The sequence below is a fragment of the Oncorhynchus tshawytscha genome, linkage group LG04, assembly GCF_018296145.1.
Source record: "Oncorhynchus tshawytscha isolate Ot180627B linkage group LG04, Otsh_v2.0, whole genome shotgun sequence".
Classification (NCBI taxonomy): Eukaryota; Metazoa; Chordata; class Actinopteri; order Salmoniformes; family Salmonidae; genus Oncorhynchus; species Oncorhynchus tshawytscha.
In genome coordinates this window covers 44,647,597-44,673,061 of record NC_056432.1, presented here as the reverse complement: position 1 = coordinate 44,673,061, position 25,465 = coordinate 44,647,597, and the positions used below count along the sequence as shown (strand labels likewise).

Below are 25,465 nucleotides of genomic sequence, written 5' to 3'. Positions count from 1 at the left end.
AACAAGATTCTCTGGTCTGATGAAACTAAGATTGAACTCTTTGGCCTGAATGCCAAGCGTCATGTCTGGAGGAAACCTGGCACCATCCCTATGATGAAGCATGGTGGTGGCAGCATCATGCTGTGGGGATGTTTTTCAGCGGCAGGGACTGGGAGACTAGTCGGGATTGAGGGAAAGACGAACGGAGCAAAGTACAGAGTTCCTTGATGAAAACCTGCTGCAGAGCGCTCAGGACCTCAGACTGCCATAAAGGTTCACCTTCCAACAGGACAGTGACCTTAAGCACACTGTCAAGAATTCAGGAGTGGCTTTGGGACAAGTCTCTGAATGTCCTTGAGTGGCCCAGCCATAGCCCGGACTTGAACCTTATCGAACATCTCTGGAGAGACCTGAAAATAGCTGTGCAGAGACGCCCCCCATCCAACCTGACAAAGCTTGAGAGGATCTTCAGAGAAAAATGGGAGAAACTCCCCAAATGCAGGTGTGCCAAGCTTGTGGCGTTATACCCAAGATGACTCAAGGCTGTAATTGCTGCCTAAGGTACTTCAACAAAGTACTGAGTAAAGGGTCTGAATACTTATGTAAATGTGATATTCTAATTAGATTTTTTTATAAATTAGCAAACATTTCTAAAACTGTCTTTGCTTTGTCATTATGGGGTATTGTGTGTAGATTGAAGGGGGGTGATTTAATACATTTTTGAATAAGGCTGTAACAAAATGTGGAAAGTCAAGGGGTCTGAATACTTTCCGAACGCACTGTAAGTGGGTTGACTGGACAATAACGTCTAAGATCTCTATATTTGGACATATGCTTTACTGGTTTTGGGTTAGTTGGTTTCTGTTTATATGTTTGTTTTTGTGCATGCTATTACACTACATACATTGTAAGTAACCACAAAGATTATTATTTCTCATGCTTTGACGTGACTTAAATCGGCACCAATTTACCTCAACCGACAGTTATTAAACACAAACAGCTGGGCGACAAGCGTCTTTCTAGCTGTTTCTCGTTCTCCGAGATGTGCGTGATGCTGAGAGTGATGGTTTAATTAGCCATTTACCTACACTGGAGACAAACACCCTTTTAGCCCAGGGAACTGCATTATGTGTACTCTACTTCAGTGTCCGTTTGCGTGGTGCGTAGTGGAGAGGAGGAGGTACGCAAGTAAAGTGGATGATGGGCAATTGCCTCTCTTTCAGATGGAGAGGGCCCTATCCACCATGGAGTGTGTTCATCATGGCTCAACAGAATAGAGGCAGAAGAAATGGTCCCCTGCTTTGTTAGAGGGTATAAAACGTTGCTTCGTGTGTGTGTGTGTGTGTGTGTGATATTGCTGCATGATGGGTTTTACTCGTTGAATGGAATACATGTAATTCTATGATTGTGGTGGTTTGGAGAATATCTTGGACTGTAACAAATGTCAACATTGTCATATGGTGTATTCATAATATATGATTGCACCGTATATGATTCATATACAACATTGACTCTGTGTGTGTGTGTAATACAATCATTGAGGAAAAACACTTTGATGCTAGGGCTATTAAAAATGGCCTGATTCGTAGCTGAAATTGTGTTTTCTACAATCATTTTGTAAATGTATTTTTTTAATGTTATGTCTTCAATTGTAATTGGATGGGGAAATTACTTTGATTGTAGTGCTCCTACATTCCGATTGCCAAAGGACCACAGAGCTCCGTGTATCCTAGTTGGTCCAGGCACTGGGATCGCCCCCTTCAGAAGCTTCTGGGAACAGAAACTTTTCGATTATGAACGCGATGGTTTGTTTATATTTTAGAATAGGAAAAGCACTTACTCACCTGATCTTACTTGTATACGTATGTGTGGAAATGATTTGATAAGGACTTAAAAGAAAAGGAAAACCCACACACTGCTGCCAGTATCACTTGTGTTTATTCAACTTTACAGAGCTTGAACACATACATAAACACTAGTCTAGATGACTCCAACATTGTAGTTCAGTGAAAGATGAAGTTAGGATCTGAACTTACAAAGTAATGTGTTTGTTACCGTAGGGATCAAATCCTGCCCTATGATCCTGGTATTTGGGTGCCGGCAGTCCCAGATAGACCACATCTACAAGGAGGAGACTATCCAGGCTAAGAACAAGGAGGTGTTCAAAGAGCTCTACACAGCCTACTCCAGAGAGCCTGGTAGACCAAAGGTACTGTTAACATTAAAGATTTAGTTAGCCTAGTAGACTTTTAAATGGACTAACGTATGGAATTGTTGTAAGATGGTCATACAAAGGATCATTTAGCTATTTGATTTTGAATTTTAGGACCCATTTTAGGTATCCCCTCAAAAATGAAATACAAATAATTGCTGAAATAATTCCCATATTAGTGTTAAGCCCAAACTGTTCGAACACTACAGACATAAGTTGGCAGATCGGCGGTACCGACGTCAGACGAGTCCCGTGACGCTTGTGGGGGTCGTAGAACAAAATCACTGACGCGTACGTGTTTGTAAGTGTTATCTTTTCACAGTGGTCATATTAGTTTGTTGTGCAAACCTGTTCGGACGCAACATACATTTTCGGTGAGAAGACCGATTTAAAAATATATATATAATTTTCTTTTTTAAATTTTATTTAAAAAAAAAATCAGGATGTCTCCTGGTTTGTGAAACACCGCTGTAGCTTGACCACATTCCACCACAGATGTGGAAAGCCGCCATTGGAGGATGTGTCGGATTGAGCACAGCTCATCCAAAAAAAACACATCTTTAGCTTAAACAGATTTTTATGGGGATGTTTTTATTATGCTAATTATATTTCATCAGGGACAAAAATGCACCTGAGGGTTAAACAATGAAAATGTGTCTCTGACAGTAAAGACACAGCAACACAGACAGAGGTCATGTGGGAGATGTATGTGTGCATGTGGATATATGAATTGTGTATCCCTTTTGTTTCCCCTTCACTCCTCACATGGAGGACCATTTTATGCACAACTATCCTCAACCCCAACGCACAATCACTACAATCTGTTCATTGCCTTCAACTGTCTATGAGCCTGTATCTTTCTCTCCCTGTTAATCTCTATATGATTTTATTAAATCTCTCTCATTCGATCTCTTTCTTCCCCTATGTCTCTGACACAGAAATATGTGCAGGATGTGCTTCGTGAGAAGCTGTCAGAGACTGTGTACCAGTGTCTGAGGGAGGAGGGAGGACACATCTATGTGTGTGGGGACGTGGGTATGGCCGGGGATGTCCTCAAGACCGTCCAGCAGATCATCAAATTGCAGGGAAACATGACACTGGAGGACGCTGGGTTCTACATCAGCAAACTCCGAGTAGGGACAATATGCTTCACTATATTGTACACTGTTAACAAACGAACCAACCTGACAGACAAAACATACAAAGTAACTAAGTCAAGCAATTTAGATTTAGACCTTGGAAGGTTCACTTTTTGAGATGACTGCACGCCTACCTACTTGTGGATGATTTTCAGAATGTGACCGACGCATTCAGAATTTTGTTCAGTGGGATTCAAAAGAGAACTGAAAGGAGGGCTCTTACATTTAAAACTCAAAGAAAGGGAAACCAAAAACACAACTTTCAAAGATTTTAATAAGCAATTTTAAACCACCAGACAACCAACTACAGACTGCGTACTGTACGTAAAATATTGAAATCGAAGGGTCACATGAGCAAAATGGCTAGGTCACTTTTAACTAAGCAGAGGGGGTATATAATCAAACACATTTTGAAAGCGCTGCCTGCAACATGTCCAATTTATTGATCAACTAATGAAAGCTTTTATCCAAGCCTTGGCGATTGAACCATTTTTTGAAGGCAATGCTGTACTGTACAGTGTAGTGACACATCACTGTATCTGTCTTTTCTATCTGTCCACAGCTCACCACACTGAATCAATGGTATCTTCCTGTGCCTAACTAACCTCACTTTCTCTATTGTATCATTCTGTGCCTATTGTATCATTCTGTGCCTATTGTATCATTCTGTGCCCATCTTATCTCACAAATCTTATCATCTCTCCTCGCAGGACGAGAACCGTTATCACGAGGACATCTTCGGTGTCACGCTGCGTACCTATGAGGTCACCAACCGACTGCGTTCAGAATCCATCGCCTACATCGAGGAAAGCAAAAAGGACTCTGACGAGTGAGTCTAGAGTCGTCGTCCCCACAGCTTTGCATGTCTTTGCATGTTTGTGCCATACTTGTAGGAGGGACCTGCAAAGCTGTAGATACACTGGAGATACAGCCTCTGGTTTGATTTATGACCGTTTTCAAAATGCAGAACGGGTAACCATAGAAATCAGTTGAAAAGGGCTCCAACTCAACTAACCGGATTGCAGTTAGCGAGGGGCTCTGTTATGTTCTCCACTCACTCTGCATTTGTGCTTTTAAAGATAAGAGCCTCCTTTATTTTTATTCATATACACTTGTCATAAGAGGAGTGGAGAATTAAGGCTGACTTGCACAATGCCTCATTAAAAAGCTGCAAAATAACGTATGGCGGCTTGTATTGGCCAGCCACAGTGGTTCTGTGTGAAATGTCACTTGAATTTCTCAGTGTTGTGATCAAAAAACCCTTGTTACTAAGTGAGCTGGATGAGTAATGCCTGTAACCTGTCTCTCGCTTGCCCTTTTCTCTCTGTTTCTGTCAGGGTGTTCTGCTCGTAGAACCATAAGTGGGGCTTCCGGATCTTTCTGATGTGGACCAATTGGAAGGGCCGTATGCAGCAGTGGAGCAGGGAAATGAGTGACACTACAGCTGGTCGATAATACTGTGCCAAGTTTTGTACTGTAAAGAATATCTTTGGGTTTGTTTTTGTTCTCTTTTATACCAGTTCTGCTTCGTCATGGTCAGTCAGGCTCTGCACTTATTAGTCTGTAGTAACGTTTGAAATATTTTATTTTACAAGAACATTGATGTTTTGTTAAATTGATTACTTTCTGATTTCATTATGCGTCATAATGTGCACCCAGTATTATACCTGCCACTTTGTTGATGCATGAGCAAGATGAGAATATTAGTTCATAAATATATCATACTGTTTGTTAGCTATTTAATGTTAGTCAAAACCTTTTGCTAAACTTTTATATTTGCAGGACTACTTGTGGTACCTGGAAACAAGGTCACAATGCTTTGATTGGCGAATCAGTTTAAGTTTAAGTTTAAGTTCCATTCCCAACCAACTGACTCTGGTGCATTTCAGTGTATACAAGGCCAAACCCATGTCAGTCAGAGCTGGTCTAGCCTGCTTTGGTGTGTATTGTTCATAACTGAGATTCCAGTTTTTGTTTTTATTTTTGAATTTTTTTTAAAGGTTTTGTAAGAGTGTGGGAGAGCGAGAAAGGGATGGAGAGAATGAAAGAGGGAGAGAACTAGATACAGACAGGCTATGCTCGGAGAGCAGTGAATAACTATGAACTGGATTTGGTTAACCTATAACCTCAACCTTCCGGCCACACGGTCATCCAAAACTACAATAGTGTTCAGACTCTCCTTGAAAGTCCATTAAAATGCATCTGCTCCTCTTGTCAGCTTTCTCTGTTTCCTGCCTGTCTGTCTCTCCGCCTGCCTGTCAGAATGTAAGTTGTCTCGCCATTTTGTGGTCTGGTTTCACAACAGTAACTGCATATAGATGTGGATGAAAGCCATTGAAATGTTTGAAATGTCCTGTCATGCCATGGGAAAGCCTATGCATGTGTATCTCTTGTATACATTCTCATAACCAATATTTAAGTATATTACACACAAAAACAACTACGTATAATCTAGAGGGCTCTGCATCTTATAAATGGTATACAATATTATCAAAGGAAAAGTCCATGGTACATATCTGACTGCCTTCCTATCCTATTTATTCGCTAAGACCAAATGCTGAGGTATTGGGGTGCTGTCTAATGGCTTGAAAGTAATTTGCATAGTATTTACAATGGGGAAAGAGGAAGGAACAGATTCATGATTTCAAATTAATCAAGAGGTTGGGTGTTGGGTTGGTATACTTTGCTGGTTCTCCTTGACCAACCATTACCATATCCTTGCGATCTCCATTTTTACCACCATTATAACCTTCCATGTAAGCAGAGTTTCATACATGGCTATCTGTATGTAACTATCCATGTAAAGGAACCCTGCAGTGTCTTGTCTTATCAGATCTGGATTTAGGGTAGAGTGGCGTAAATCTCACGAGGCAGAAATCTCGAATAGAAGAAATCTCAAACAGCAGAAATCTCATGTTGACATCAGTGCACGAGTAGATGAGTGTTGCTTTATGGTTTTATGGTTCCTTCATGTCTGTCCGTCTCTCGGTCTTTCACTCAGTAACTCTATCCCTCTTTCTCTCTGCCACCACCTCCAACTGCCTGCCCACATGACTTGTGATGCTGCCACAGCTCCCCCTCTCGTCCCTGAGACCTGACACCTGTCTGAAGGTCTATCAAGTGCTGTGTGAGTGTGTGCATGCGTCCATGAATGCTGTGTGATAACCACTACAAAATACTAAAGTACTTTTTGCGAAAAACAAAATGTATTTGTCTGCATGCATTCTCCATTCGCTGGAACCATCCACTTAATACCCTCGCATGCTCTTTGTCTTTGTTGAGAATTAAATGAACCTTCCTTCTGCCTCCCCCCTGCACACACACCAACCTTGAATGCTACAGCATGTGTGCCCTCTGCAAACCCAAACAATTCTGATTGCATTCTCAAGGTCAAGAAATAGATCATACAGGTCATTGCGTTTGATTGTTGTCATTACAATTCAACTATGTTGAGTTTACTTAATTATTAAACAAGGTTAAGGATGATATCTTAATTAAAATATGTTTATTGCTGATGGGTTTTCGGCGCAAGCTCGTGTCAAAGCACTGTTTTTACTTCGTTTCCCACTTTTCACTGAGCATCATTTGAAGGCCATGCCTTTGCAGGGCTGCTGTTTCTATTCTAAACATGTCATTGACGTTTTGTGGTAACATTTCCAAGTGGTAACCAACTCCGCAGTAACCTGTGGATTTTCTTTTCTTCCTTAAGTACTTCCTTTGTTTCCAAACTAAAATGGCCACCAGCATGATTGAAACGTAATGGCTTTCTGTGTTCTATCTCTCTGCTACTTACTGGCGCATATAGAGTACGTTGTTAATGGGGGAACTTTTTTTGTTTGGGGATAAATAGGCAAACCTTTTTAATTGTTCCTCTTGCTGAATGTTTTCTTCTTCCACATTAATTTGTTTAAGCAGGTTTTGGGGGATTTGAAATGAGGGCTGCCAAAACTCTGTAAAACGTTCAACAACAAACAAACACAAACAAACACAAACAAACAAAACAAAAATATATAAATATAGCATATATACTAAGACAAACAAAACAAAACTATTTGAACTAACTTTTTCTAAGAATGTATTTTGATGATTTAATTATTATTATTATGTCTCTTTTGCTTGGTAAAAAAGAACCCATAATAAAACAAGGTCTACAGTGGTCTCCCTGATATCCTTTAGGCACAGGAAAAACCACAGCACCAGCTGAATGCATGATGTACTGTACCTCTGTCCTCTTTAAAGAAAAAAAAAGCTCTGTCTACCTACCAGCACTGTGTCACTCATTACGACTGTGACTCCATCCATCCATACAGTGTGATGGGACAGACGGTTGATGTGCTCAAGGGGTTTCTGTGTTTGTATCGCTGCTGCTAAACTCCAACAACCCAAACAGCCTCTGCTATATGCTCCTTGGTGTGGAATTGATCAACCTTGGCGGTTTCCATTTGAATGCATACTGCAAGGAACTTTGCATTTACTTAATAAAAAAAAACATGAACAGTATGTCAATACCGTGTTTGTATTTTCTTTAGTTTTTTTAAACTAGTGTCATGGGACCAAAAATGAGTGAGATGTGGATAGTGAAGTTTAAGGTCAGCTTGGATTGTTGTTTCAAAGATCAAGTATGTATAGGAGATCTATTGTGTACAATCCATGTCCTGTGCCTTTTGCTGTGTTGAACTGATGTATAATTACTGCAATCTAGCCAGCTCTGTGTGCTTCCTGCTCTTGTTGTCATTCTCAAAGCCTTCACAACAGGGTAGGGACTCTGGTACAATACAGGCACCGAGATGCAAAGTGTAGGCAGTGGCACTCAGCTAGAGATACAATCCAGCACCATGGTAACCTAACAACAAAGTAAATTAGTCCAACATTAAATCAGCCCCTGTGTCCTCAGCCTCCTGTGGATTGGTGGGTGTGAGCCAGAGTGAAAAGCCCACAACTTCCTAATTAGCTGAATCGCTTGCCAGTCAATAGTTTTTACTAGGTTGACCCTCCTACTGAGCAAGGTATGTTGCGGCAGCAGCCATAAAGTTTACTGCACTGATTTCTAACACACTTAGATTTACATCAACAAATTCAAACTGGCAAAACTACCTGTGAAAGCTTACAAGCAACAACATATATTGGGTGGAAGACAAGCCAAGTCCATTGTGTTGGAACCATGGTCGTTGGGAAGAAGTTGGCCAAAGAGTCCCTGCTGCCTTCTGTGCTGGAGGATGATGACGCGGAGACGGAGAGCGAGAGCGCGCAGCTGGGTGGGATAGGGAGCCGACCACCCAGCAGACCCAGGAAAGCTTTCAGTAGGGGAAGTGTTGACCGACAGGTAAATGAGCAGGTGGATCTGACTTGAGAGATTAATAGATTGTCTTTTACGTTTGTCAATATCCACTTTGAGGGACACAGTCCTACTGGTTTGCTTGATTCGCCTCTGGTTAAAAGGCATGAATAAATACCAGCGTACTACAGCTCTCGAGAGTTTGAGTTATGCCGCCCTGTACTTACAGTACATCTCTAATACAGGGATGTCTCCACTATTATTCTAAAACCAGCTGCTACAGTATGATCAGAGTGTCTTTTCTTTGAGCCTCAGCCACATTCTCTCCCACTCCCTGCTGCAGACAGTGACCCGGTCAGGGTCCGGCCGCCACTCTAGCCCTGAGGGGGAGGTGTCAGTCAGGGGTGAGAGAAAGGAGGATGAGGGGGAGGAGGAGGAAGAAGAGGGCAGTGGAGTTGGAGATGGAGACTCACAGGAGAGGGGGAAGGAATGTGTCATCACAGCTTCAGATGAGGACTATGACACAGACTTGGAGCTGGGAGGTAGGTAGCACATCATAGCGCTGCGAGTTCTTAATAAAAGAGAGAATGAGAGAAAGGTAGGTGAATCACAAGTTCTGATAAAGGGTGTACTGAGAGCTAAGGGGCAGAGTGTGCGTATGGTTTGCCACTCATTTCTGAGAAATGGCTAACTGATGAGTCGTGTTTGACATTAACCTTTTCATCTCTGATAGATCATCAAACTTTCACATTCACAACTTTCACACGCTCTTTCTGTTTGTATCTCTCTCTCTCGCTCTCACTTTCTGGAAAGACATCGTTTACAATTTCATATTCCCTCTCACTCTTTCATAGAAAATAAACCTCATCTTATTTCTGAAGCCCCACTGTGATCATTTGATCATATTTAGATCATGCATTGAACATGAGCAACTGTCCCAATAAGTCTCTCTCTTTCCATCTCTCACTTCCCCTCCCCCTCTTCGCCTTTCCTACTGATCAGTTGAAGGGATGGCAGAAACAAACACCTACACACACTCCTGCTCAAACATATATTCCTGTTCTGCATCTTAATGTCTTCATCTAGGCTTTGTAGTAAGGCCTCTTTCACCATAAGTGAAGACCATCTGGTACATGAATAAGCTATAACCCACTACCCAGTCCCCAGACGTGGTGAAATCAACCGCAAGGGACTTTAAAGACCAAAGTCACATTGACAGCTTAGAATGTCTCAGATGGATATGTAGAGATGCCAAGTCCTTTAACTCAATGTTTTGATAGTGAGCAGCTCTATTGGAGAAACGTATTGCTGGTTTAGATCTGGGTTCAGATACTATTTGAAATCTTTCAAATATTTTGAGCATTTGCTTTAGTTTGTCTGAAGTGCTCAGTGGACGGAGTTTGCTGTGTTGGGACTATTCTATTGGTTCCATTTTCAAGATGGCGCCGTACTGTATGGCTGCCGTCTTGTGAGCTCTGACCCAACTATTTTGGCGTTTATCTTTATTTATTTTGCACAGAATGCATCCGTTATCATTTATTATGTTCGAAAATAACTTTTGAACATCACATTACTAACCTCAATTCTGGCTTCAACATCCACTTCAACTCATCTGCCCTGGGCTCTTTGTGTAATTCAAGAGGAAACGTCAGCAAAAAAGAGAGAGGAGAGGAAGAACCCTGGGGAGATTAAGGTGAAGGGAAAACCGCCCTCCATTCTATTGGCCAATTTCCAGTTTCTTGATAATAAGATGGATGACCTCCGATCGCAGATTTGCTTTCAACGGGACTCTCTGCCATTCTGAAGCATGGCTTTCGGACAAGATACCCCCCAAGGCAATACAGTTTGATGGATTCTCCATTCACCGAGCAGAGGATATTGGATTCTGTGAAATCGAGAGGGGAGGAGTATGCCGCTTCATCAACAGCAAATGTTGTGCTGACTCTAGCGTCTCTAAGTCTTGACCCATTGTTAACCCGTCTTGGAATACCCTTCTACCTCCTGAGAGAGGTTTCAGCTGTTATCGCGACTGCTGTAAATATTCCACCTCAGGACAAGAAAAACAACAAGCTAGTACTTAATGAACTGTACTAGGCTATAAACAAGCAGAAAACCTTGCCTCTGGAGGCTGCTTTCCTTCTTGGCGGTGAATTGAATTCTGCATCATTAAGACACAATGCCCAACTTCCATCAACACATCTCCTTCACCACTAGAGGTGATAATGTCCTAGACCGCTGTTACTCTACCCACAAACAAGCGTACAAGGCCCTCCGTCATCACCCCTTTGGCAAAGCAGATCATGACTCTATACTCCTGCTTCCTGTTTACAAGCAGCAGCTCAAACAGGAAGCACCCTTGATGCACTCTGTTGAGAAATGGCCCTCTAAATCGGATGCTACAAGACTGCTTTGCTAGCGCTGACTGGAATATGTTCCAGGACTCCGCCAATAGCATCAACTAGCTAACCACCGCCGTCACCAGCTTCATTAGGAAATGCATCGCTGACATCCCCACAGTGAAGGTTCGTCGCTTCCCCAATCAAAAGCCCTGGATTAACACCGAGATTGGTGCTAAACTGAAGGACAGGGCTACCGCACACAGGGCTACTGCAGCAAACCCCAAGGATACGGCTGAGGATACGAACAAGTACAAGATGTCCCGCTGCAACCTTCGCAGAGCCATCAAACAAGCAAGAGGACAATATAGGAACAAGGTAGAATCCTATTACACAGGCTCAAACGCCCGCTGCATGTGGCAGTCCAGGTCAGCGCTCGTAAGGTGGCGATGCTGGGCGGTATCACAGGGAACGTTCACAGAGCATGCGCAGAACAGCTGGTAGGCATATTCACGATCATTTTCAACCTCTCCTTGTCCCAGTCTGTGATCCCCATCTCAAGCTGACCACTATCATTCCTGTTCCCAGGAACTCTAAGGCTACCTGCTACAATGACGACCACCCTGTAGCACTCACATCTGTAATCATGAAGTGCTTTGAAAGGTTGTTTATGGCACACATCAACTTCATCATCTTAGACACCCTAGACCCACTCCAATTTGCATACCGCACCAACAGATCCATAGACGAAGCAATCTCAATTGCACTCCACACTGCCCTAGCCCACCTAGATAAGAGGAATACCTACGTGAGAATGCTGTTAATTGATTAGAGCATAGTCCCTTCCAAACTCGTCAACAGGCTTGGGACCCTGGGACTGACCACCTCCCTCTGAAACTGGATCCTGGACTTCCTGATGGGCCGACACCAGGCAACATCACTTCTGCCATATTGAACCTCAACACGGGGGCCCCGCAGTGGTGTGTGCTTAGTCTCCTCCTGTACTCTCTGTTCACCGACACCTGCATGGCCACGCATGACTCCAACATCATCATCAAGTTTGCTGATGACACAATCACCGGCGACGATGAGGCAGCCTACAGGGAGGAGGTCAGTGACCTGGCAGAGTGGTGCCAGGAAATAGTCGCCCCCTCAATGTCAGTAAGATCAAGGAGCTGATTGTGGACTACAGGCAATGGGGGGAGGGGGAGGGCTGCAGTGGAGCGGGTTGAGAGCTTCATGTTCCTCGGTGTCCAAATCACTAAGGACATAAAATGGTCCGCACTCAAGCAAATACTCAAAAAGTTATACAGCTGCACCATTGAGAGCATCTTGACTGGCTGCATCAATGCTTGGTATGGCAACTGCATCCCCCTTGATTGCATGGCGCAACAGATGGGGGTGTGGACAGCCCAGTACATCACTGTGGTCAAGCTCCCTGCCGTCAAGGACCATATGAGTCAGTGTGAAAGGAAGGCCCGGGAATTTGTTGAAGACTCCAGCCACCCAAGCCATGTACTGTTGTCACTGCTTCCGCACAGCAAGCAATACCAGAGCAACAACTCTGACACCAACAGGCTCCTTAACAGCTTCTATCCCCAAACCATAAGACTGCTAAATAGCAAACAAAATGGCTACACAGACTGTCTGCACTGACCCTTCTGTTTCATTTTGTATTTTTGCACTGACTATATGCACACTCACATACTCACTCTACACACTCACTCATTCACACTGACACTCCAATACACACACACACACTTCATCTGCTCACACACATAACACGCACACACATTCCTACTGAATCTACACACACACACACACACACACACACACACACACACACACACACACACACACACACACACACACACACACACACACACACACACACACACACACACACACACACACACATAGAAACATCATATACGCTCCTGCTACTCTGTTTATCATATATCCTGAAGCCTAGCCACCTTACCTCTAAACATATCTTCCCCTACCACTCCAGTATCCCTTCACATTATAAATATGGTATTGGCACTGACCCTGGAACTGACCCTGTAGCATACTTACCTTCTTCTACTTCCCGTGTGTTTATATTCTACTTAAAACTTGAGACATTGTGTCAGGCAAGTTCATTCAAGCCCAGCTAAAGTATATGTATTGTGTCTGCTTGGTTCTGTTGCAGATGTGAAGGAGGCGTATGACCCGACGGGCCAGACTCGATACAGGGAGGCGTGTAGAATGTTCAATGTAGTCCCTGTATCCTATTTCCTGAAACACATGGGCAATACTGAGCTAGCCATGATGCACCATGGCCTCGGGCCTCAGGTAAGACTGACCAGGCCAGTGCCCTGTTTCATAATGCAAAACGTTTCCCTTCCACGGTCTCTCCCTCATTCAGTTACTCTTTACTTAACTCTGTATCATTAAGGCTACATAACACTATGAGTATACAGTGTATATGGCATAACACGTTCCAGAATTTGTAACAGGTCAGGTTTTGAGATTGACTTTTGGCTACACAGCAATGAGAAAAACGGTATTCAGTTTAGCTAATTATCGAGATTAAAACTAGCCAACTAGTTTAGCTTTATAATGTTTTGTGTCATACTGTAACTGAAGTCAATTGTCAGGACGATGGTTATGAACACTGCTGTGTCATTATCCTGACAGAATTATGAAGCCTTTTCAACAGAAGATTCAAGTGAATCGTTACCTTGCATCTGCAAACACTGTGCACTTAAAACAGCACTGAAAAACCACAGTAGCCAGCCATATGCTTGTTATCTAAATGCTAAGTAGATAGTTGTATGTTCTGGATACTATTTAACACCAAATGTACTGATACGGCTGACTGACTGGAGCCTGAAGCTATGGTAAAAGGTATCTTTCATATCATCTGCACAGCCATGTACTCTCTCTTTAGCCAGGCAAAACTATAATTTCTTAGACTGTCTCATTCCCTGAACCCACGCCTCCCTCCATGTGACCTCTGTCTGCTTCATTAGTCTAAACCATGGAGCATCTCTTTTATTATTAACCTGTGCAACAAAAGCCTAGCGGATATGAGAGGTCCTTCAATAAAGAACAAGGTCATTCTGGCACCCATTAGATGGGTGAGATGTTTTCATAATAGGTACCTGGTAAAAGAGGCAAAAACCCACACATACAGGCACACACCTGCTCTCGAGAGCTCATCCTATTTCCATTTTTAAAAAAGAGGGGGAAAAACAACAGGAGACGAAAGAGAGAGAAAAAGAGAAAAGAGAGAGAGAGAAACAAACTAAATAGTCTTTGTGTGAAATGTGTTCTGTAGGGCACCAAAGCACTGGCGGTTTCCTTGGTAACCAACACTTCCCTCCTGAAGCTGAACCTCAGGGATAATTGCATGGAAGGGACTGGCGGGGCTGCCATGGCCGAGATGTTAAAGGAGAACTGTTACATCACAGGTGGGCACTCCACCAACCTCCAATCCGAGGCCCAGGGGACTCAGGAAGGCGGCGGTGCCACCCACACCCATCCGCGCGCCGACCTCACTCACTGCCATCCTTGTCGTGCCTCGACACCTAGGGACCTATTTAACATTCAGTCAGTGTCTAGCTAGCAGCAAGCTCCGTACACAGTTCATGATCCAAGGGAGAAATTGTTTCACCGCTGAGTGTGTCATTAAATCCACAACCACAATTCCAATGGTTCTAATTCAGAACTAATAAATGTAATTCACAATGCCTTAATGACACTGCTATTAGAATAATAGGTTAACTGCTGCCAACGAAAGTGGAATGTGATGCTTTAAGGTGATATATCTCACCTGAACAAAAGATGGCAGATGACTCATTCGATTACATTCGATTTTAAACATTGTGCTTTGATGAGAGAACAAAGTGGTTTCAACAAATACAAATCAATTGAATAATCTTTATAATGTGCCAGGCAGACAACATTACAACAGGATTAATACATTAATGACAACCTATACCATATAAGAGGATATGACAGATACTCACAAACAACAACTAACAGCTCAACCTTCTGCTCTACTCTAACCCTGTATGACCTCAGACCTCTCTGTGACATGTGTGTCTCCTTCTCAGAGGTGGACCTGGGGGAGAACAGGCTGGGGGAGTGTGGTGCCCAGACCCTGTCCAGTATGCTGCAGGAGAACACCACACTGGTCTCACTCAGCATGTCTGGGAACGAGCTGGCTGACCGGGCCGCACAACACCTGGCCCAGACCCTGACCTCCAACACCAAGCTGGAGACCCTAGACCTCAGTCACAACACCATAGGAGATGCAGCAGGTAGGGTTTGGGCACTGTGTGTGTGTGTGTGTGTGTGTGTGTGTGTGTGTGTGTGTGTGTGTGTGTGTGTGTGTGTGTGTGTGTGTGTGTGTGTGTGTGTGTGTGTGTGTGTGTGTGTGTGTGTGTGTGTGTGTGTGTGTGTGTGTGTGAGAGAGACCTTAGCCACAACATGATGGGACACATGAAACATGATGAGACACAGCAGGTACAGTAGGGTTGTAGTAGTGTGTCTATCTAACCCAAACCCTGGACATACATACATACAGTACATTAGGAGTTGGATACCCTGGGGATGAAGAGGTGACAGAGAGGGAAAGAGTTTGGGTAGGGCACCCACCTCAGCCACAACCCCATGGGAGGTACAGCATTTAATAGTTGTGTGTCTTGGATTGGGTGAGGTGGTAATTGGAGAGGAATTGTGCATTTAAGCAATAAGGTACGAGGGGGTGTGGTATATTGGCCATAAACCACAAACCCCCGAGGTGCCTTATTGCTATTATAAACTGGTTACCAACGTAATTAGAGCAGTAAAAGTAAATGTTTTGTCATACCTGTGATACACGGTCTGATATACAATGGTTGTCAGCCAATCAGTATTCAGGGCTCGAACCACCCAGTTTATGATTATAATTAGAGCAGTAGTGGTCTGAGATCAGAGCTTTGAGGAACACCCAACAGATGTTGTAAAAATCATACCCAGCCGTAACCTTCGAGACATCTTAAGACATAAAGTTGGGCTGTTTTGAGACACTTTGAAAGACCATAACAAATTCCAATATAGGCCCTAAACAACATGACGTCTTCCTATTCTTGGATGAGGATTTTTTTTTCCATTAAAGAAGTTCATTTCATTGAGGGTATCAGAGAAATTACAGATATTTTTCTAAAGAATACTGGATAACAACCTCCACTCTACAGTCACCTCTGGTGTAGTTCACAGCACTTGTATGTTAGATAAACAAATTCATGTAATCCACTATAACTCCCAACAAAAGTGAATCACTTCAATTTCAAGCTCTAAATGCCCTTATCAATCACTCAAATGTATCTGTTTATCGCTATCCAGTGGGGCGTAGAAAACAGTTCCCGACAACTGAAATCTGTTCCAGTCAACTGAAAAGACTGCAGCCAGTGAGTTTATGAAACACACAGACACACACCGGTGGTGACATATTGATGCAGAGCGGCTAGACACAGACCACATATTTTGTTGCAGATTGTGGCATTCAAAGGTCAAGAAATCTCCTTCATTATGAGCCCACTCAATTAGGATGTGGTTGTGGATGAGATTTGTAACAAAAACCTTTACCTGACGCAGAGTAAATGACAAACCAGACCGTGGGGCTTCAGGCAAGGCCTGAGAAATTGAATATATACACATTTTTACAATACAAACAAATGATAATAATATACTTCAAATACGAGATGTATTTTTCTAGTATATGTGAAATATAATATCATTGCACTTCCATACACTTATTAAAAGTGTACTTTATATTCATAGTTTTTTTCAGTCTTTTAGTACACTAGAAATATACATTAAACTTAAACACACTCATTAAAACTGTACTTAAATTTCAAACACTAATTGTAATTTATTATATTAATTGAAAATACACACTGTTTTTAAGTTGAAGCATTTTTTTTATTTTTATGAAAGTGATCAAGTACACTAAGTAGGCAGTGCCTTGCAAAAGCATTCATACCCCTTGGATTCCTAAATCAAATCAAATCAAATCAAATCAAATTTTATTTGTCACATACACATGGTTAGCAGATGTTAATGCGAGTGTAGCGAAATGCTTGTGCTTCTAGTTCCGACAATGCAGTAATAACGAGCAAGTAATCTAACTAACAATTCCAAAAAAAAAAAAAAAAACTACTGTCATACACAGTGTAAGGGGATAAAGAATATGTACATAAGGATATATGAATGAGTGATGGTACAGAGCAGCATAGGCAAGATACAGTAGATGATATCGAGTACAGTAGATGATATCGAGTACAGTATATACATATGAGATAAGTATGTAAACCAAGTGGCATAGTTAAAGTGGCTAGTGATACATGTATTACATAAGGATGCAGTCAATGATATAGAGTACAGTATCAACGTATGCATATGAGATGAACAATGTAGGGTAAGTAACATTATATAAGGTAGCATTGTTTAAAGTGGCTAGTGATATATTTACATCATTTCCCATCAATTCCCATGATTAAAGTGGCTGGAGTAGAGTCAGTGTCATTGACAGTGTGTTGGCAGTAGCCACTCAATGTTAGTGGTGGCTGTTTAACAGTCTGATGGCCTTGAGATAGAAGCTGTTTTTCAGTCTCTCGGTCCCAGCTTTGATGCACCTGTACTGACCTCGCCTTCTGGATGGCAGCGGGGTGAACAGGCAGTGGCTCGGGTGGTTGATGTCCTTGATGATCTTTATGGCCTTCCTGTAGCATCGGGTGGTGTAGGTGTCCTGGAGGGCAGGTAGTTTGCCCCCGGTGATGCGTTGTGCAGACCTCACTACCCTCTGGAGAGCCTTACGGTTGAGGGCGGTGCAGTTGCCATACCAGGCGGTGATACAGCCCGCCAGGATGCTCTCGATTGTGCATCTGTAGAAGTTTGTGAGTGCTTTTGGTGACAAGCCGAATTTCTTCAGCCTCCTGAGGTTGAAGAGGCGCTGCTGCGCCTTCCTCACGATGCTGTCTGTGTGAGTGGACCAATTCAGTTTGTCTGTGATGTGTATGCCGAGGAACTTAAAACTTGCTACCCTCTCCACTACTGTTCCATCGATGTGGATGGGGGTGTTCCCTCTGCTGTTTCCTGAAGTCCACAATCATCTCCTTAGTTTTGTTGACGTTGAGTGTGAGGTTATTTTCCTGACACCACACTCCGAGGGCCCTCACCTCCTCCCTGTAGGCCGTCTCGTCGTTGTTGGTAATCAAGCCTACCACTGTTGTGTCGTCCGCAAACTTGATGATTGAGTTGGAGGCGTGCATGGCCACGCAGTCGTGGGTGAACAGGGAGTACAGGAGAGGGCTCAGAACGCACCCTTGTGGGGCCCCAGTGTTGAGGATCAGCGGGGAGGAGATGTTGTTGCCTACCCTCACCACCTGGGGGCGGCCCGTCAGGAAGTCCAGTACCCAGTTGCACAGGGCGGGGTCGAGACCCAGGGTCTCGAGCTTGATGACGAGCTTGGAGGGTACTATGGTGTTGAATGCCGAGCTGTAGTCGATGAACAGCATTCTCACATAGGTATTCCTCTTGTCCAGATGGGTTAGGGCAGTGTGCAGTGTGGTTGAGATTGCATCGTCTGTGGACCAATTTGGGCGGTAAGCAAATTGGAGTGGGTCAAGGGTGTCAGGTAGGGTGGAGGTGATATGGTCCTTGACTAGTCTCTCAAAGCACTTCATGATGACGGATGTGAGTGCTACGGGCGGTAGTCGTTTAGCTCAGTTACCTTAGCTTTCTTGGGAACAGGAACAATGGTGGCCCTCTTGAAGCATGTGGGAACAGCACACTGGTATAGGGATTGATTGAATATGTCCGTAAACACACCGGCCAGCTGGTCTGCGCATGCTCTGAGGGCGCGGCTGGGGATGCCGTCTGGGCCTGCAGCCTTGCGAGGGTTAACACGTTTAAATGTCTTACTCACTTCGGCTGCAGTGAAGGAGAGACCGCATGTTTCCGTTGCAGGCCGTGTCAGTGGCACTGTATTCCCCTCAAAGCGGGCAAAAAGTTATTTAGTCTGCCTGGGAGCAAGACATCCTGGTCCGTGACTGGGCTGGGTTTCTTCCTGTAGTCCGTGATTGACTGTAGACCCTGCCACATACCTCTTGTGTCTGAGCCGTTGAATTGAGATTCTACTTTGTCTCTGTACTGGCGCTTAGCTTGTTTGATAGCCTTGCGGAGGGAATAGCTGCACTGTTTGTATTCAGTCATGTTACCAGACACCTTGCCCTGATTAAAAGCAGTGGTTCGTGCCTTCAGTTTCACACGAATGCTGCCATCAATCCACGGTTTCTGGTTAGGGAATGTTTTAATCGTTGCTATGGGAACGACATCTTCAACGCACGTTCTAATGAACTCGCACACCGTATCAGCGTATTCGTCAATGTTGTTGTCTGACGCAATACGAAACATCTCCCAGTCCACGTGATGGAAGCAGTCTTGGAGTGTGGAGTCAGCTTGGTCGGACCAGCGTTGGACAGACCTCAGCGTGGGAGCTTCTTGTTTTAGTTTCTGTCTGTAGGCAGGGATCAACAAAATGGAGTCGTGGTCAGCTTTTCCGAAAGGGGGCGGGGCAGGGCCTTATATGCGTCGCGGAAGTTAGAGTAACAATGATCCAGGGTCTTTCCACCCCTGGTTGCGCAATCGATATGCTGATAAAATTTAGGGAGTCTTGTTTTCAGATTAGCCTTGTTAAAATCCCCAGCTACAATGAATGCAGCCTCCGGATAAATCGTTTCCAGTTTGCAGAGAGTTAAATAAAGTTCGTTCAGAGCCATCGATGTGTCTGCTTGGGGGGGATATATACGGCTGTGATTATAATCGAAGAGAATTCTCTTGGTAGATAATGCGGTCTACATTTGATTGTGAGGAATTCTAAATCAGGTGAACAGAAGGATTTGAGTTCCTGTATGTTTCTTTCATCACACCATGTCACGTTAGTCATAAGGCATACGCCCCCGCCCCTCTTCTTACCAGAAAGATGTTTGTTTCTGTCGGCGCGATGCGTGGAGAAACCCGCTGGCTGCACCGCTTCGGATTGCGTCTCTCCAGTTAGCCATGTTTCCGTGAAGCAAAGAACGTTACAGTCTCTGATGTCCCTCTGGAATGCTACCCTTGCTCGGATTTCATCAACCTTGTTGTCAAGAGACTGGACATTGGCAAGAAGAATGCTAGGGAGTGGTGCACGATGTGCCCGTCTCCGGAGTCTGACCAGAAGACCGCTTCGTTTCCCTCTTTTTCTGAGTCGTTTTTTTTTTTTTTTTGGTCGCTGCATGTGATCCACTCGGTTACACTGGTTGTAAGGCAGAACACAGGATCCGCATTGCGAAAAACATATTCTTGGTCGTACTGATGGTGAGTTGACGCTGATCTTATATTCAGTAGTTCTTCTCGGCTGTATGTAAAGAAACCTAAGATGACCTGGGGTACTAGTGTATGAAATAACACGTAAAAAAACAAAAAACTGCATAGTTTCCTAGGAACGCGAAGCGAGGCGGCCATCTCTGTCGGCGCCGGAAGTAAGACTCCTTCCTTCACATTTAACTGCGTTACAAAGTGGCGTTAAAATTGATTTAACTGTCATTTTTTGTCAACAACGAACTCAATATACTCTGCAATGTCAAAGTCAAAGTAAAATAATAAAAAACAAGATTAATAAAAATTAAATAACTAAAATATAGTCATTGCATAAGTATTCAGCTCCTTTGTTTAGGCAAGCCTAAATTACTGCAGGAGTCAAATTTGGCTTAACAAATCACAGAATATGTTACATGGACTCTGTGTGAAATAATAGGGATTGACATGATTTTTTCATGACTAACCCTTCCTCTGTTCCCCATACATACAACATCTGTAAGGTCCCTCAGTCGTGTATTGAAATTCAAGCACATATTCAACTACAAAGACCAGGGAGCCTTTCGAAAGCTTCATAAAAAGGGCAGTGATTGGTAGATCGGTAACAATATCAAATCAGACATTGAATATCTCTTTAATAAGGTCAAGTTAATAATTATGCTGTGGATTATGTATTAAATGACCCAGACACATCAAAGACAAGACAAGTAGGACCTTCTGAAATGAGCTGCAGCACAGGAATGAAACTGCTCAGGGATGTTACCATGAGGCAATTGGTGATTGTAAAACAGTTACAGAGTTCAGTGGCTGTAATGCGAGAAAACTGAGGATGAATCAACAACATTGTAGTGACTCCACAATGAATAACTTAAATGACAGAGTGAAAAGAAGAATATAAATATACAGAATAAAAATATTCCAAAACATACATCTTGTATGTAACAAGGCACTAAAGAAATATTGAACTATCCTAAATGCAAAGCTTTATGTTTGGGGCAAACAACACATCACTGAGTAGGTCAATAACTCAGAACACAATCTACACTCACCAAGAAGCCAGTGAATTTTCCTGAGTAGCCAACTTACAGTTTTGACTTAAATCTGATTGAACATCTATTGCAAGACTAGAAAATTGCTGTGTAGCCATGAGCACCAACATCTTACAGAGATTGAAGATTTATGAAAATAATAAAGGGCTAATATTGCACAATCCAGGTGTATAAAGCTCGTAAAGACTTACTCAAGAAGACTCACTGCTGTAATCACTGCCAAAGGTGTTTCTAACATATATCGACTCCGGGGGTTGAATACTTGTGCAACGACTATATTTTAGTTATTTATTTTCTATCAATCTTTACAATTTTATTTCGAGAAATCTTCCACTTTGAGATTAAAGTATTTTGTGTAGATTGTTGACCAAAGAAAATACAATTAAATTCATTTGAAGTGATTTAATTTCTATCAATCTTTACCATTTTTTGGGGGAGAAATCTTCCACTTTGAGATTGGAGTATTTGTGTAGATTGTTGAAGGAAAAAATTACAATTAACAATAATTTGTAACAATAAAATGTGAAGAAATCCAAGGTGTATGAATGGTTTTGCAAGGCACTGTAGTTTCAGTGCCGATAATGAGTTTTGAAGTACTTTCTGAATTCCTGTTCAGAAGAGTGCAGAGAAAGTTGACAAAGATCGTTTATTCCACATAAGCAAACATGTACAGCTGAGGAACATGTTTCTTGAGAGTATACTTTTTTATATCTCAAGAAAATATACTAATGAAAACACACTCCCCTCAATAATACATGTGCACAATAATTTGCATATTACCCAGCATCCTTTTCTGCCGCTGATGTTTTGATTTATTATATGATCTTGTTCCTCATATTTAGCTTATTTAAATGTTTTGATGTTCATTTTCAAACAGCATCCAAACAGCAGATGTTTGTGGCACTAGTGCTGGTGCTTCTGCTCCATCTGATCCCTCTTCATCCTGTTGCTCTGGTGCCTGAGCCAACTGACTGCTGGGGCTGTCCCTCCCTGCTGCTGAGGTTATTCTTTGAAGAGCCTCATCAATCGCTCTGGCATCACTGAAGGCTAACTTCTTAAACCTGGGGTCAAGTGCAGCAGTTTCTGATAGCACGTGATTATATTCCATTCTGTGGAACTTTCTGTCCATTGATGAAAATAGGGTGTCCATCAACTCTGTCGCATGTCCTGTGGTTACATTTGCTTCTCTCTAGTGGCTGGGTGTGATTCGCTGCAGACCCTATCAAAGGAATATAATTTGAGGCTGTCACATAGCTGAAAAAAGAACAGTAACTTATTAGTTCATGTTTTGTCTACTGATACTACATTCTCATCTACTGCTCATATACATATATATAATACTGGATTAAATAATGATGTAGTAAGAACTGCTTACTGTACCTCTCCACAGTGACCTGCTCAAAGGGTTCCTGGACTCTGCACACCTCCTCCACCACCTCCCATTCCTCTTGGGTCAGAGCATCAACAGGTGCATTGACACTGGTCAGGGTAGAGATGATGGCATCCTTTGACTCAAGAAACCGCTTCAACATATAAAATGTTGAATTCCACCTTGTAGTGCAGTCTTGTTTAGGCCTCAGCTCTGGTGTTCTGTAGACTTTAGTTTTTCAGCACCTACTGTGCTCCTGAGGAAGTTTTCCACAGCTGCTTTCACTTTGTCCACAGTGGGCTTCATCACCTTCAGAGCATCTCTTACAATCAGGTTGATTGTGTTGGCAAGAGATGGATGATGGGTCCATTTGAACATTTTCATGGCTTTGGTTATGTTAGTTGCATTGTTGCTAATACAACAGACCACTTTTCCATCTACTTGGCATTCTCTGGCCACTCTCAACAGTTCCTCTGCCAAGTTCTCTGAGGTGTCTGTCGCTGAACACAAAGCAGACCAGAAGACAGCTAGACATAGAAAAATCTTCAATGAAGTGACATGTAACCGACATGTAAGAAGTGGTTACCCTTGATGTCCAGCAGTCAGTGGTAATGCAAACTGCAGTAGCTTTTTGGACTCCTTCCCGCACTGAAGCCTGTGTGCTCTCTTACAGTTGTGGAATAAGTGATTTTGAAAGGGTTTTGCTGCTTGGAATTGTGTACGTTGGATTTCTTAAACCTATAATTTCTTAAACCTCTGTCCTCCACGATCGAAAATGATTGGAAATCGGTGGCAATCGTTTTAGCCAATGCAATATCAATTTGGCCTTGTTTTGCTACAGACAGACTTTGGCATAAACCGGTCCATAGAAGACTGTGTTGCTGTGGGTTGCGGAGTAGGCCTACTTGACTGAGTGGATACATCTCCACGTGTGGAGGTGCTGGCTCCACCACTATCACTAGGAGGTCCGCTAGTTTCTCAAAGCTGCGCTACAACTAGCTTCAAAGTTGGGTGCACAGTTCGCCGGTGTAGGCTGTGCGTAGAACTGGCTTTATATGAGATTTTTTGGGGGCAAATTCTACACCGTGCTCTAACATTGTCTACATTATTAAAATGCATCCAAATGCTACTGTGCTTCTGACTAATTTTCCAGCTGTTGTTTTCACAGCTGTCCTTCCTCTCTGTCCTCGGCTGCTAAGTGTGTGACTATGAGTGAATTGGCTCAGTCATCCCTCCTTCTTTTTAAATTTAAATATTTTGATTATTCATATCTTAATATTTTTTATAAAAAGATTTGGCTCTTCTGATATGTGAGCCGGCTCCCAACGTTCACCTACCAGAGCCGGCTCTTAGAGCTGACACGTTCGCGAACGACCCATCACTAATTTGTAGCTATGGCCACAACTGCTTCAATCAAGGTGACCTTTACGTGACTACTTACAATAGCTGATGTGGTTAATAAGTGGAAGTGTAGTTGCAAAAGAATACTTGAAATACATTATAAATACACTTTTTATGTAAAGAAAATACAGGAATTCTAATTCAAATACCATTTTAGTATAATTCTAATTCTTGAGAAATATACATAAAATGTTTTTTCCACATGGGAAGTGTCTTCCACGTATTGGTGGAGGGGGTAGTGTGTGTGTTCGTATTATCTTCACTGTCTCTTCTAAAAGGATCCGTGTGTATTAGTTTTGAATCATACACTCATATCAGACACTTAGTACTCTTCCCATCACTGATTTAATAAATTATATATCCTTTTCTCATACGTTGTGATCGTTGTCATAGGAACACCAGTCTTGAATATTGACCCATGATGATTAACAGTGTCATTGAAGATACACTGACATTTTATTCGTTTTTCTTGACTGTTATTGCCTTTCCACAGAGCAAAACTAGGTAAATAGAGAGCCATCACTGTCTATAACAGTGAATTATATGTGTTGAAAGGAGACATGATCATTGTGATAGAAATGCATTACTCTTCAATGAGGATAATCCATTCTCTTGGGGTGCATCTCCGTTTCAAGTGGCATTCCTTTCCTTCTCTCCTCTCCTTCATATACACTGACAGAAAAGAAAGGTGGACAGGTGAAAGCAAATTCCTGGTAGTGGTAGGGATCCACCATATTGCTTCCAGGTGACAAGAAGAGGAGACAAGGGGGACAAATAAAACTGAGGAGGCCATTGAGGAGGCCACTTAAGACTATTGAGACACAGCTTATTTTTCTCTCATCAGGTCAGGTCCTGGGACATGCTATCGCTGAGAACACAGGGCTGAAATCATTGAGTCTGGCCTGGAACTGTATACGTGGGAAAGGAGCGGTGGCTTTGGCTAAAGGCCTTGGGGTAAATCATATAACCTGAGCGTACATGTTATGAAATCTAGGTCTAGTACATAGATAGGTATCTGTTGATTTCAGGCGGCTTTGCAGTAACATACATAGTCCTCACTTTGTGAATGCCTGAGGCTAACACAAGACGTAATAACCTTTATAATAGATCATTTCAACCCATTTATACAGTATGATATTTGATAAAACTTTGCTTTTCATCTAATCTCTTATGGACAGATGTACAAGCTCTGGCACTAGATTTTGGTTCTGGGTTGCCGAGATAACATCTACAGTATCTGATCTTGTTCAAATGATTTCATGAAACTCTAAATGAGCTCAGTTAAATCAGATATTCTGTTCCGGAGTACAGTGAAATA

The 25,465-nt window shown here is 42.7% G+C and overlaps 2 protein-coding genes across 4 annotated transcripts in view; both read left to right on the top strand.

The window, feature by feature from the left end:
* The window catches only part of nos1 (nitric oxide synthase 1 (neuronal)), a 68,621-nt gene extending 60,791 nt beyond the window's left edge, over positions 1–7,830 (top strand). For 2 of the 3 annotated variants that reach the window (XM_024418223.2, XM_024418222.2), the window contains exons 24-29: positions 1,203–1,290; positions 1,663–1,784; positions 2,040–2,188; positions 3,130–3,324; positions 4,041–4,159; positions 4,668–7,830. In XM_024418223.2, coding sequence (XP_024273991.1) covers positions 1,203–1,290; positions 1,663–1,784; positions 2,040–2,188; positions 3,130–3,324; positions 4,041–4,159; positions 4,668–4,683 — 689 coding nt within the window. In that variant the 3' untranslated portion in view covers positions 4,684–7,830. The remainder of the gene's footprint in view (positions 1–1,202; positions 1,291–1,662; positions 1,785–2,039; positions 2,189–3,129; positions 3,325–4,040; positions 4,160–4,667) is intronic. The other variant, XM_042320768.1, reaches the window with a different exon arrangement.
* Positions 7,831–8,332: 502 nt separating this feature from the next.
* Positions 8,333–25,346, top strand: LOC112249534 (leucine-rich repeat-containing protein 74B-like). Its single transcript, XM_024419340.1, has 7 exons — positions 8,333–8,653; positions 8,949–9,147; positions 13,133–13,275; positions 14,264–14,396; positions 15,042–15,248; positions 24,992–25,101; positions 25,326–25,346. The coding sequence occupies exons 1-7, from the start codon at positions 8,492–8,494 to the stop codon at positions 25,344–25,346; spliced, it is 975 nt and encodes a 324-aa protein (XP_024275108.1). The 5' UTR covers positions 8,333–8,491.
* Positions 25,347–25,465: the final 119 nt, after the last annotated feature.

Excerpts from the sequence above, each read along its gene's own strand:
- LOC112249534 (XM_024419340.1), top strand. The coding sequence starts at position 8,492 with ATGGTCGTTGGGAAGAAGTTGGCCAAAGAGTCCCTGCTGCCTTCTGTG. Across the intron at positions 8,654-8,948 it reads GGGGAAGTGTTGACCGACAG|ACAGTGACCCGGTCAGGGTC; the intron begins GTAAATGAGCAG and ends TCCCTGCTGCAG. Across the intron at positions 9,148-13,132 it reads CACAGACTTGGAGCTGGGAG|ATGTGAAGGAGGCGTATGAC; the intron begins GTAGGTAGCACA and ends GTTCTGTTGCAG.